Source organism: Dipodomys ordii, unplaced genomic scaffold (genome assembly GCF_000151885.1).
Source record: "Dipodomys ordii isolate 6190 unplaced genomic scaffold, Dord_2.0 Scaffold40, whole genome shotgun sequence".
NCBI lineage: Eukaryota > Metazoa > Chordata > Mammalia > Rodentia > Heteromyidae > Dipodomys > Dipodomys ordii.
Genome location: NW_012267256.1, coordinates 8,175,289 through 8,188,057, shown reverse-complemented (window position 1 = coordinate 8,188,057; position 12,769 = coordinate 8,175,289). Strand labels below are relative to the sequence as shown.

The window sequence follows — 12,769 nt, the reverse complement described above, 5'->3', positions numbered from 1 at the left end:
GGGGGGTGCAGCTATGGCTACACATATGCCCCGGACATACCAATGGTCCTTCTCGATCAAGGAAGTCATTCTCTCTTACTAAGCGCTCAGCTTTGGGGAAAGACTTGGAAGGGTAGAGCAGAAAGACCACCCCCACCTAGCCAGTCTGATCAGCTGAACCAACCCTTCCAATGGATGGGGTGACAGATGTTATTTCCCGTTGTCTGTGCATTTCCATCTTGTTGTACAGACAGGGTCTTGCTAACTTTGGCCTGGGCTGACTTGAACCTTGATTCTCCTTCTCTGCTTCCAAGTAACTGGGATTGACAGGTGTACAGATACCACACCCAGTCCCAAGAAATCCCTATGTGTTGATGGTGAATGAAATCCCGCCACTTCCAGTAAAATGGATGGAACTGGAGGACACTGTGCTAAGTGAAATGAGCGAGGCACATAAAGACAAGCATGGCATGTTCCCTGCCTGTCCTTTGTGAAGCTAGAAAAGTTGACTTGAAAGTGGAAAAGGAAATGAGAAACTGGGATGGGTATGTATGGGGGGTGGGGTGGGGTAAGGAGGGTTGATACTGGACTCGATCAGAACATGCTATGTGCACGTATGGAAAACCACACTAAACACCATTAATATTAATACAAATGTCTAATTATTTTTAAATGCAGAAAACTTGAGCAATACGTCCTGTAACGGGTATGATCATTTTCTTTTCGTCCTTTTAGTGTGGAGATGAGGATCATGGAAGAAGGCAAACAAGCACAACTGAGTGGTACATTAGTTGTTTTACTGTTAATTTGACACATCTGAACCAAAGCATTCACAATACTTGATATACTTTGAAGAGAATCATATAGTCTTAGACATAACCACAGAACAAGCAGAACAATTAAAACTACATAAGGCCTTAAAATATATCCACAGTGTGTATTATGTCAATATTCATTCATTACAAATTGAGACTACATACCGTTTATTTTTTATTTTCTTTCATTGTTTTATTCAGGCAGGATTCATTCAAGGAAAGGCAACTTAGTTTGTTTTTGTGTGTGAGCTTTATTTTACTTTATTTTTACTATACTGGTTTATATAAAAACTTATATGTATTAAATGTTTTCTTATCTCCAATATTCAGGAGTAAATCCATGAAATTCTCATAGTACTCCAAATGAATAAGTCCTATTTTCCAAAATTGCCAAAGTGAAAAGGGACCAAATAGCCAGTCTATTTGTGGTCTTGAAGAACAACTAATGGATTTTCACATTTTCATATAATGAAGAGCACTACAATTCTATGAGATCAGTCAAAATTGAAGACAATTTTGCATACAAAATCATTGCTGAAGCCCTAGATACCTTTTAAATAACTAACCCAACTTTTAAGTGGTTGCCTCACAGTACCAAACTGGTTAAAATTCAGTGCCGTCATGACTTCGCATTTACAAGACAACTCATTTGTAAGTTAACAGATGGCATAAAAATTAAGACTTACTTCATTTTTTCCTTGAAGAATAAATGTATAGTAACCAGAAAATACAGAAAAGTCAATGTATTTTACAATAAAATAAACCACGTAAGCCTCTAACCCTGTACAACAGGGTTTGGGTCAACTCTAGTTACCTTTCGTGTTGTCATTGTTTTTTCTTTGTTTTTATACAGTTTATTCTGAGTACTTGAACTGCTTTAGATATATAGTTGTTTGAAAGAATATTACATTTGTATACCAGGATAAAGTTTAGTACATTGAGATGTTTTAAAAATACTTATAAACTTGTTTCTGATATGCAAAAGCATTTGGCAATACTTTTACAGCATTTGATTTTATAGAATTAAAATTTCATACAGTACTCATCTTGATGTTTAAAAAAATGACAGAAAATATATAAATTACACAGCCTGACTGCATGATACTGTTAGTTCCCGTTTCTAGTTCTGGTAATTAAAACCTTCATTAAGTCTGTTAACAAATCATTACCTGTACATGGATGAAGGCAACTGACATGATTTGCAAACAAAACCTTCAGGTTTTTTTTGTTATTTACCAAGAAGTGCAGTTCAGCAAGACAAGAAAACCCAGGAGGTCAATTTACAGAGCATCCTACAAATTTACCAGTTCCTGTGACACAAACTGTTTCAACCTTTCAAGGTACTGTCCGTAAAGCTCCACATCATTGTGTCCTGCTCCTTCAACCCACAGAGGCTCCACAGGTCTTTGGCAACGCTCAAACAATGCGAGGCCGTGTGAAAAGTCAATGACTTCATCTTCAGTCCCATGAATTATTAATACTGGAGAGGTTATCTTAGAAATCTTGTCAATACTATATGGAAAAAGAAAGGGGAGTGGAAAAAGAAGCAATTAACTATGAACAAAGAAACTTTCTTTGTGCACGTGTGCTGTAACAGAAATACCAGAACTGTATGAATCAGGTCAGAAGGGAGGCATAACTCAGATTTGAGTTCAAAAGTTGCCTTTACATGTTGTTTTAGGACGACCTGAGGACTTTATCTACAAACACTTCTGTCTTAATAGTCACTCAGGGATACTATCACTGTCTTGTTTTTGTTTTTAAAAGGTCAGAGAAGCTTAGTTTTCAATAGGAAACAGAAACTATTTCAAGGATGCATTTACCACTTTCTGCACTTATTATATTTTTCTGTGTAATCTCTTACTAAAATTACAGAAAAATGTCTTGGTTTTGTTCTAGTTTGAAGGCATACTCTACCAAAAGGGAGAATGTTCTGAAACTAGAAAGAGATAACTGGCTCAGAAGATAAATATGAAAAATATAATCTAACACAGAGAAAAGGTGGAGTGAAGGAGTAACCCAATTTATAACACAGAATACTCCAGAAGGCTAGGGTACTTTCACAGGGAATAAAGACAGGTGGCTAAAATACACTTTTGTTCAAAATTCTGTTTAAAATATAGTTAGACCCCTTTCCCAGTCTTCGACCTCCTGAAGCTCCTGGGTCACTCTGACTTGCTTTTTCTCCAAGGCAGGTGGGCCTGCGGACTCAGGACTGCCAGTGTTTATAGCATCATAGAATACATATACATACATACACACATACATACATACGTGTGTGTGTGTGTGTGTGTGTGTATAGAGAGAGGCCGCTGTCATCCCTACTTGCATCCTAAGAATGCTAGTAGGTAGGCCTTCATCAACCAGAGGTTTAGAAAGCCTTTCTTTAGATACTACATCAAATCAACTCTTTAGTTTTCCACTCTTACACATGAGCAGATAGCCAGGAATTATTAGACATCAGGAGAAAGCTCTTGAAATCTCAGATACAGATAAAAACCAACAGAATTTTTAAAAGGCAACTTGAAGGAGAAAGAAGTTCTGTAGAGAAGAAACATTGTATCACTTGTAAAATTTCTGAGAGAATAAGAATTCTCATAAAATGAGAATGGAATCTTACAAAGGAAGAAAATAACCAGTGAAATAACTCAGGCTGTATCTGTAAGGAGAGTATACTATTTGAACTATTTGCTGTGCACAAGCTGTTTAACAGTGGAGGAATTTAAACTTAAAACAAAACAAAAAACAAATCCACAATCACCAGTGGTTCATGCCTATAATCCTAGATACTCATGAGTTCAAGACCTTCGAGAATGCAATTTGAAGTCAGCCTGAGCAGAGAGTCTGCAAGACACCATCGCCAATTGATCAGCAAAAATGTCAAAATGGCAGCGTGGCTCAAGTGGTAGAGTGAGTACCAGATATAAGCAACAAAGCTTACCCTGAGTCAAGTCAAGCCAGGCACGAGAACAGAAACAGCGACAAAAACAAAATTCCCCCCACAAAAATCCTGTATGATCTTTTCCAGTTTATGCTGGCCTTTCTATTGGTATACCAGACATAAAACAGCATTATCTCGCGTAACATCCTATATGAATTCTTACCATTCAGCTAAAGAGAAATGGTACAACTCAAAATAAAAATCCCCAGTGGTAGAATGCTTGCTACACATGTACAAAGCCCAGTTTGATCCCTGATACAGAGAACAAAGCATTTTCTAACCCTTTCATTAAAAATTCCCACAGTCAACCATACTGATCAAAGTCACTACTCTCCGGAGTCTCCCTGCTAATGTGACCCCTTTTAGCTAATCGTGACAAAATTTGTTTTTAAAATAACTTTTGCTAGTCTAAAAACACCAAACGATAACTTGGCTTTTGGCTTGCTATTCACACAAAAATCTTCTGAATTGCTGCCAACTGAAGAAAAAGAAGACTGGAATTTGCCAGTTTCTTCTTGTTTTTCTCTGAGAGAAAAAATAGGCCATCAAGTTTTTTGTTTTTTTTTTCCTTGTTGGTCATGGGGCTTGAACTCAGGGCCTGGGTGCTGTCCCTGAGTTCTCACTCAAGACTAACATACTACCACTTTGCCAGTGCCATTTCTGGTTTTCTGGTGGTTAATTGGAGATACCTTTCCTGCATGGGCTGGCTTTGAACCGTGATGCTCAGAGTTCAGCCTCCTGAGTAGAATTATAGGCGTGAGTCACCAGTGCTCAGCTTAGGCAACAATAAAGAGTTTCTTGAGAAAAAACATGAAGTAGCTGTCCTTCTTTCAAATCTGCCTAATAATGTTTATTTCAGATTTTGTGATAATACTTCAGCTCATTTAAGATTCACCTTTTTGCAATTTACTTTTTTCTTTGGGGGGGGGTAAATCAGGTATCATTATAGCTAGGTATCTTCCACTCATTTCCCCCTCTCATTGCCCTTTCCTCTAGTGTTACTTACCTTATTGAATATCATCTTCTTTCAGCTGCTCAAGACACAAAACATGGGATTCTTATTTAAATTGCTCTCTTTACATTTCCTAATACTAGTCTTCAATGCCAGGGACTGTGCCTGGAATTCATGTAGATCACTATAGCTCAAACACTTCAGGCTCCTTACTGTGGTCACTTGCCAAAACCCTCTTTATATTCGTTTTTTTCACAATAAGATATCTAACTCAGATCATGGCCACATGGTGTCTGTATGCCTGGAGAAAATTCCCTAAAAGTTTCTTGTGAGGAATTTCGAGCTATTTTGAGTACCGTTACTTACTTTGGGAATGCATCAAAACAGTAAGTCTTCTTGGTATCAGGAAAAGCAACTCGCATTCCCGAGGTTAAAGGAGAATGAAGAATAACAGCAGCACTCTCATACCGAGCAGCAAGATCCACAGAGGGCACTGTCCCTATGCTCTGGCCGTATATAATCACATTTTCAGGACGGATGCCATATCTACAAGATTCAGAAATTTAAAAAACAAGTTGAACTGTAAAGATGGACCATCATTCATTTAAAATTTAAATTTGTAGTGCTGCAAAAAGCTCTGGATTTTCAGCTAATTTCACCTGTTTGCTTTAGCTTTGAGAAAAGTAACTGCTAAGGTAAATGTCTTTCAAATTTTTGATCTTTTGGAAAAAATATTAAGTAGTTTATTATATTCCAGTATTCCAACTTATCATATATTGTTGACATTGGGGGGTATATGACATAATATTTCAATGGACTGATGATTAATGGATATTTATTGTTGGTGTTTACCTTCCATTCAACGTAACAAGTTTGTTATTTCTTTAGGTATCAGGAATGGCTCAGTTTCCTTTTTTTTTTAACCTTTGTTGGCACTGGAGCTCAAACTCAAGGTCATGCTCTTTTCATATTTTTTTCTGATGGCTGGTGCTCTACTACTAAAGCCATGCTACCAATTTTTTTCCTAGTTACGTGGAGGGTAAGAGTCTTAAGGCTTAAGGCTTTGAGTTAGCTACAAATCCAGATATTTGGATCTCAGCTTCCAGTGGTGTGAGCCATTGGTGCCTGACTTCCATTTCGTTTCCTAAAATGCTGCATATAGTTATGGTATGGCACGAAGAATGATGTGTTATTTTAGTCACAATCAGGATCATAAATTGCATTTATCTTGAAATTTGCCATACTTGTAAAATAATGAGTCAATGCTTGAAAAGATGAACAGATAAGCTAGACTTCTAAACATTACACACAGTTAAACTATGAATGCTACAAAATCTTGAGTTTTGCTTTTTCCCTTTAACAATACTACACATATTTAAATAAGTGAACTCACAGATGTTAAGTATTTATTGGTTACCTACTATGTTCTAGGAACTGTGATTTGTCTACAGTGTAATTATGCCAAATGCAAATAATATAACATCTAAATGTTGGTGTAAGAATTATAATGACTTTAAAAGTGCCTCTCCATTTAAAAAGGAAACAGTAGTCACTTCTGGTAGCTAGGATAATTACACAGGAGCTTCTAATCTTTCAGAAATATATGAGAGCTTCCTGAGAATTTTAATATTCATCAGGTTGGAGAGGGCAAACTCTTCATGTGTTCAAGACTAATTGCATTAATGACCCAGGTAGTTTAATCAAGTTTTCCAAAATATTTATGGCACAAACAAGAGGCAGAGTTCCATCTACTATTAATTATAACGCTACTAAACTCAGGGAAGTTTTTATCTTCATTGTACATCTATCTGTACATACTTTACAGAAATGAAGAAGTTAGGCCAGGCATGGTGGCAAATGCCTGTAACCCCAGCTACTCAGGGGGTAGAGTAAGGATGATTGTGGTTTGAGGCCAGATCCTGCAAAAAGCTACTGATATCCTATCTCAAAAACAAGGCAGGGGGCGGGGAGGTGGGGGGTAGTTGGGGAGAGAGCTGGGAATGTGGCTTAGTGGTAGAGTACTTGCTTAGCATGCATGATGCCCTGGGTTTGATTCCTTAGTACCACATAAACAGAAAATGCCAGAAGTGGCACTGTGGTAGAGTGCTAGCTTTGAGCAAATGAAGCTCAGGGACAGTGCCCAGGCTCCAAGTTCAAGCCCCAGAACTGGCAAAGAAACAAAACAAAACAAACCAAGTTAGGAATAGTGGCTCATACCTATAATCCCTAGTTCGAGGCAGCCTGGGCAAAAGCCAGATGTTAGCTAAAAGATAAACTAAGAGCAAAAAGGACTGGAGGATCGGATCGAGTGGTAAAAAGCTTGCCGAGCTAACACGAGGCCCTGAATTCAATCTCAGAACTGTAAAACTAAAACAAACAAAAAAAAGCCCAAAGCAGCAGCAGCAGCAGCTGGGGAGAGCACACATCTGCAGCATGTGTACACCTCTTAGGCCTGCACTGCTGCTCCCAGCTGGATTAATGATGGCGATTATGGGTTATGGGCTAAAGGGCTAGGCTCTGGAGTAGCAGGAACAGCTGCTAACCATTCACCAGTGAACTCTATGCAGTAACTATTTGAATTGTATGAGATAAAAACTTTAGAGATCATCAAATCTAGTCAAGCTGCTTAATGAGCATATGTTGAAACTCATAAGTTAATGGTAGAACTATAATTAGAACTTAGATACAATGACTCCAAGTCCAGTGCTCTTTTCCTGACAGCACACAGCTAATGGATGTGGGGGAAGGTTTCACAGGGTGTTACTTTCTGTGGGTTCACCAAGAGATTAAAAAACAAACAAACAAAACAAAAAAAACCAAACTGGGGTAATTAAAGAAACGGAGTATCATTCAAATAATAATTCTTTCTTGACTAGTGCCCTACCACTTGAGCCACAGCTCCACTTTTGACTTTTGGGCAGTTCATTGAAGATAATCGTTTCACACTTTCCTGCCTGGGCTAGCTTCAAACTGGCATCCTCAGATCCCAGCCTCCTAAGTAGTAAGGACTGCAGGTGTGAGCCACTGGGGCATGGCTCAAATAATTCCTTAAGGTCATCTTTTATTTCCCTCTTCTGGTAGTTAAGCCTTGTTATTTGCATCTGGTAAAAGAAATATAAGGCATATATTCTAATTATACACAACTCTTCGGAGGATAAAATTCTAGAGCTGGAAGAGATCTTGGAGATCATTTAACCTTTTCATTAAACAAATAAGGAAAACATGCTCAGGAAAGTTAACTAAACCTTCAAAGCCTGCTTAGATACTAAGTCTCTCAACTGTCTTTAAGGGTCAAAAACAGAGAAAATATGAAAGCACTAAAATAGTAAGTGGGATTATTTAAGAATGTATTCTGTCATTCTTCCTCATTTGGTGGCCCTACCAACTGTGTTAAAAAATACCTCGAACACTGAATATTCATTTTGTTTCAATAGAAATGCTTTTATGTGCTTTCTCTTAGCACCTTGAAGTCTACATTTTTCACTGAAGTTATACTAAAGTTATGTCAATATTTTAAAGTATTACAATTAGTTTCTGACAGCTATACTATATATATACAGTTGGGTGAGTTTGAAAAGTGGCTACTCATACTTCTCAAAATCTTCACCGTTTCTGTTAACTCTCTATTACTCACTACCTTTTTCTTTTTAAATTTGTTCATATTTCAATTGATTTAAGAATCTCCTTTATATAGAATTTTGCTGAAAGCATAACTTTGTTGTATTTCTTGGAGAAGAAGGAAATACATATTATTTTCTTTCTCTCTGTGTTTTTTCTTTCTCTCTTTTCCTCTCTCCCACTTAGTTGAGACAGAGTCTTCCTATAGAGACTAAGTAAGCCTGGACCTCAATTCTTTTTTTTTTGCTTTTAAAAATTTTTTTATTGTGAAAATACTGTACAGAGGGGTGGAACTCAATTCTTTTAAGAACTTTTTTTTAGAAACATGTTATACTTGAAGAGGTTCTTCTGGACATTCTTAATATTAGCAACAGTGAATTTTCTTTATGGCCTCAAGCTTTAGTCTAAAAGACGCTGGAAGTCAAGTATCCATGTATAATATGAAAAGTAACTTATATTAAGGTATTGCTGTATTATTGTACCCTAATCTGATTGATGAGAAAATGTACTGGAGTCTATAAAATTGAGGCATTTTCCAAAAAAATTTGTAAGTATCCTAGTGACTAGAAAGGATTAATGTGATGGCTAGTTTCTAAGTGTATTTTCTGATTTACAGAAAATAAAATTTGAGATCATGGCTCCCAATTTTAGGAGTCCAGAATGTAAAGCAAAAAATTTTACAGTGCACGTTTTGGTTAAGATTTAAACCAAACAAACAAACCCCCACATACTCTAACACAACTAATGACAGATCAAGTAAATAAGCCTAGTCAGTTTGCTCTTATTCCCTTGAAATACTACAATATTGAATGAACATTTTATGTCATACTCTAGTAATTAATTTATAACCAAACACTGTCAGTGAATTTAAAACTTAAAAAAAAATTGAATTTAAAACGTAAAAAAAAACAAGCAGTTAAATTTTTTTGTTCAATATGCAAAATTTAAAATTGTAATACAAAAGTTTAACTATCATAAGCATATTGGCAAATATGATCTTTATAGTCAAGACATGTAAGAGTTTATTCTTCAATAGTTATAGTAAACTATCCTAAGTGTAAAAACTACTTCCGAATCAACATTTACCTTGTCCTAAGAGCAAGCCAAGCAGCTTCAATATCTGCATACAGGTTCTTCTCTGTTGGCTTCCCAGAACTTGCACCATATCCAGAGTAATCATATGAGAATATATTACAATTAATCCGTGATCCCAGCCCTATGTAAAAGCTGCTCATCTGACCGAGATCTACAGCATTTCCATGTGAGAAAAGTAAAGTGTATTTGGCATTGGGTGAGCAACGCACAAACATACAGGCAATTCTGTTGCCTTTACTGGTTCTAGTCATGAAGCACTCAATAGCATCCTTTTCTCTCGAGGAGTACTGCCAGTCCGCGCGTTCTGACAGGTGTAAAGTCCAGCGGCTTCCACTTTCGTCACACATCAGTGTGTAGGTTGGATCAGGTGGCAAAAATGCTAATTTTGAAGCAATTTTCCCTGGGCAAGGTGGACAGCAGAAGAGGCAACATAGCTCACTAAATGAAAGATTATTCATCTTCTGAAAGAGAAAAGGAGACAGGAAACATTTTAATAACTGAAAGTGGATTTGCATTCTTGTACAGCAGGTTAAAACAACAGGAGTAAACACTGGTGGTCAAATCTATGACATATGCCAAGTATCCTCCCTACACAAAAGATAACGTGGCATCTTTCTCAAAGCACTTCAAATCCTGGAGTGAGACTACTATTCCAGGCCAGTAGGCAAATAAATACCAAAGATTTATTCGTGATTAGTTTCTCACTTAACAAAAATGTGTAAGGTTTGGAGCCAATATGAGTTATCTTTAGATCACTCTGTAAGTCAAGAAAAACTTTCAGAATCCCACAGAGAAGCTAGGGAGTTAAGAGGTATGATAAAATCAATATATATATATATCGATATATATATATATATATATATATATATATATATATTTCACTGCATCTTCCAAATAACTTGTAGTTGGATTTAAGAGAACACTTGTAGAAGATGAGTCAATGGTACAACTGGAAGTTATTTTTTCAAGGTTTCCACACAGGACTAAACTCAGATGGTGATTGCACCTATGGCTTCCTGCATTGCTGGGATGTCAGGTATGGACCACCATACCCAGCTTACTACCAGGATGGGAGGTGTCATTAATTTATTGCCTGGGCTGGCCTCCAACTGTGATCTTCCCAATCTCCACTGCTTGAGCAGTTAGGCAGAACTAGTCTTTGCTACATTCACACCAATAGGGCCAGTGCAGCCCAGCGATGTAACCCTATCTGTGTCAAAAGCCTATCATTTAGACACAGTGCAGGTGGTTAAAATAAAGTACAAATGTCTGCTTATAGATATGTACACCGCCACTGAACAAAGCAAAAGGCTGTCATATAGGCAAATATGGAAAAAATGCAGAAGTCTGTTAAAAGCAAATATTGCTAATGCTGAATGAAGAAGGGCCAAAGATTCAAAGTCAAGAGAGCTGGTAGAATCCCAATTTACCACTTACTGCTGTGTGTCCTTAAGTAAGTCATTTATGTCTTGATCTTCATTTTCTTCCTAAACAAATGAAGCATTCTACGTTCAGTAGAGTGCTTGTGAAGGTCAAATACAATGATGTGGTAATCGCCTATTAACACAGTAATGGCCCATATAGTTGGCATACTCACGAATGATTAGCTTTCTTCTATGTCTTTTCCATTAATATCGTAAAAGTATCCAGCTCATGCTAACTTAGGGACAATACTTGTCATCAGCATTTCCTTCCATCTTGTCCTTTCTGAAACTATCTTATTTTTCTTTTAAAGCAAAAGTAGACAATCATTTACTTGTAGAAAGGCTTTCAAAACTAATATTTTCCAAATGTTTGTTTTGGAAATACTTTCAATTTGGAGATATTCTCTCCCAAATATGTGAATACAAGGATAGGAAAAAGATTTACACAATACTAAAACATGAAATCACCTCAGGGGCGTTGAGTGTGTGTGGAAAGAAAGGAATGTTCTTTTACTATGACTGAATCAAAAAAATACTTTATAGGACAATACAAATGTGTTCATTTCCCAGTCTAAGTACAATAGGTAGGAAGGGGAAACAGAAGTAGTAACATGGAAAAAGACAAGAGTAGCTATGCATATAAGGCTCTAAAAGTTGAGTAAGGGCAAAGCCTGTTGGATACTGGAAACAGTTTTACTTGGATAGTCTATGCTTATTCCTTTTCTGCCTTCAAAGCAAATATAGACTCACTGTTGGCCTGGATGGCACAAGAATTACAACAGAAATGACAGCTAGGTGTCACCTCTAGTGGTAAGCCTCACTGGCTTCCTGAAACACTGCAGTGAGAATGCCAAGTGTGTTTTGTAAAGCTTGGTGGGCAAAGAATGCACGATGAATAAGTGGAGTCTACTTACGAATCTAGTAACTGATTTACTATCCTGCGCAGAGTATAAAAATATCTGGCAGGGAAGGGAGTTTAAGAGATGTATACCAGTGGAGGTGATAGGGAGAAAAACAAGGAGGCGAAAGTTACAATATACCAAAGGGATCGCTCCATAATCTCCTTGTATCATTTGTCTTCAATTGCCTTCCATGTCACAAACTTCTGATCCACTGAAGCCAAATAAAAGCTTGAGTATTAAATAAATAATATATTCCAAGATTGTGCTCCGACTTCATAACCAGGACCTTTTATATATGACAATAAACTGATTATGGAATCAATCTGACTGAGTGACCATATTCAGTTTATGCTTCTGGGAATGAACACCAAGATGAAGAAGCAGACAGGAGAAACACCAGGGTCTGAGGAAAACACGAACTGACCTTAATGGTGGCAGAAGAAATTATTCACACTTCTACTGCCCCAAATCCAGATAACAGAAACCATTTCCTGACAACTCACAACTGATCACTTTCTAAATAACAGGCCTGCCACACTGTCCTGCTTTTAAAAAGTAGTTGTCTCCTCTTCTGTAAGTTTTAAGATTTTTTTTCCACAATAAAAAGAACAAATGAAACAAAAGTTTTAGTATGATTTGAGCCGTTACTCAGGAAAAAACATCTTATTCTTGAATTTAATTACTGAAATAGCTTGGCAAATTTAGAAAACTTTATCTTCAACTTTAAAACTCATTTGAATAAAAATATCATTTACTAGTTACTACTGACAAGAAAATGCTGAAAAGTTAAGGCTACATATAACTGTCCTGATAAAATGGCAGGGACATAAGACAGCATACAAAAGTCATGAGAGAGAGACAGAAAGTTGAACACTTTGCAGCAGAAAAAGTAGAAATTTTGAGCCATAAAATAGGATTTTAAATATAGTTATAAGTCCATTTTTAAAAGGGAAAAATACTTAAAAGGTGAAACAGGAAACTGTCATGAATGAAAATCCAGTAGTCCACAGAATCACACACAGAAATAAAGAAGCTGATGCAAT

The 12,769-nt window shown here is 36.9% G+C and overlaps 1 protein-coding gene across 1 annotated transcript; it reads right to left on the bottom strand.

The window, feature by feature from the left end:
- Positions 1-804: 804 nt before the first annotated feature.
- Positions 805-10,106, bottom strand: Abhd17b (abhydrolase domain containing 17B). The gene is made up of 3 exons (XM_013018490.1): positions 9,392-10,106; positions 5,054-5,233; positions 805-2,306 (listed from the first exon to the last, which is right to left on the bottom strand). Exons 1-3 carry the CDS (start codon positions 9,913-9,915, stop codon positions 2,087-2,089), a joined length of 924 nt encoding a protein of 307 aa, XP_012873944.1. The 5' UTR covers positions 9,916-10,106; the 3' UTR covers positions 805-2,086.
- Positions 10,107-12,769: the final 2,663 nt, after the last annotated feature.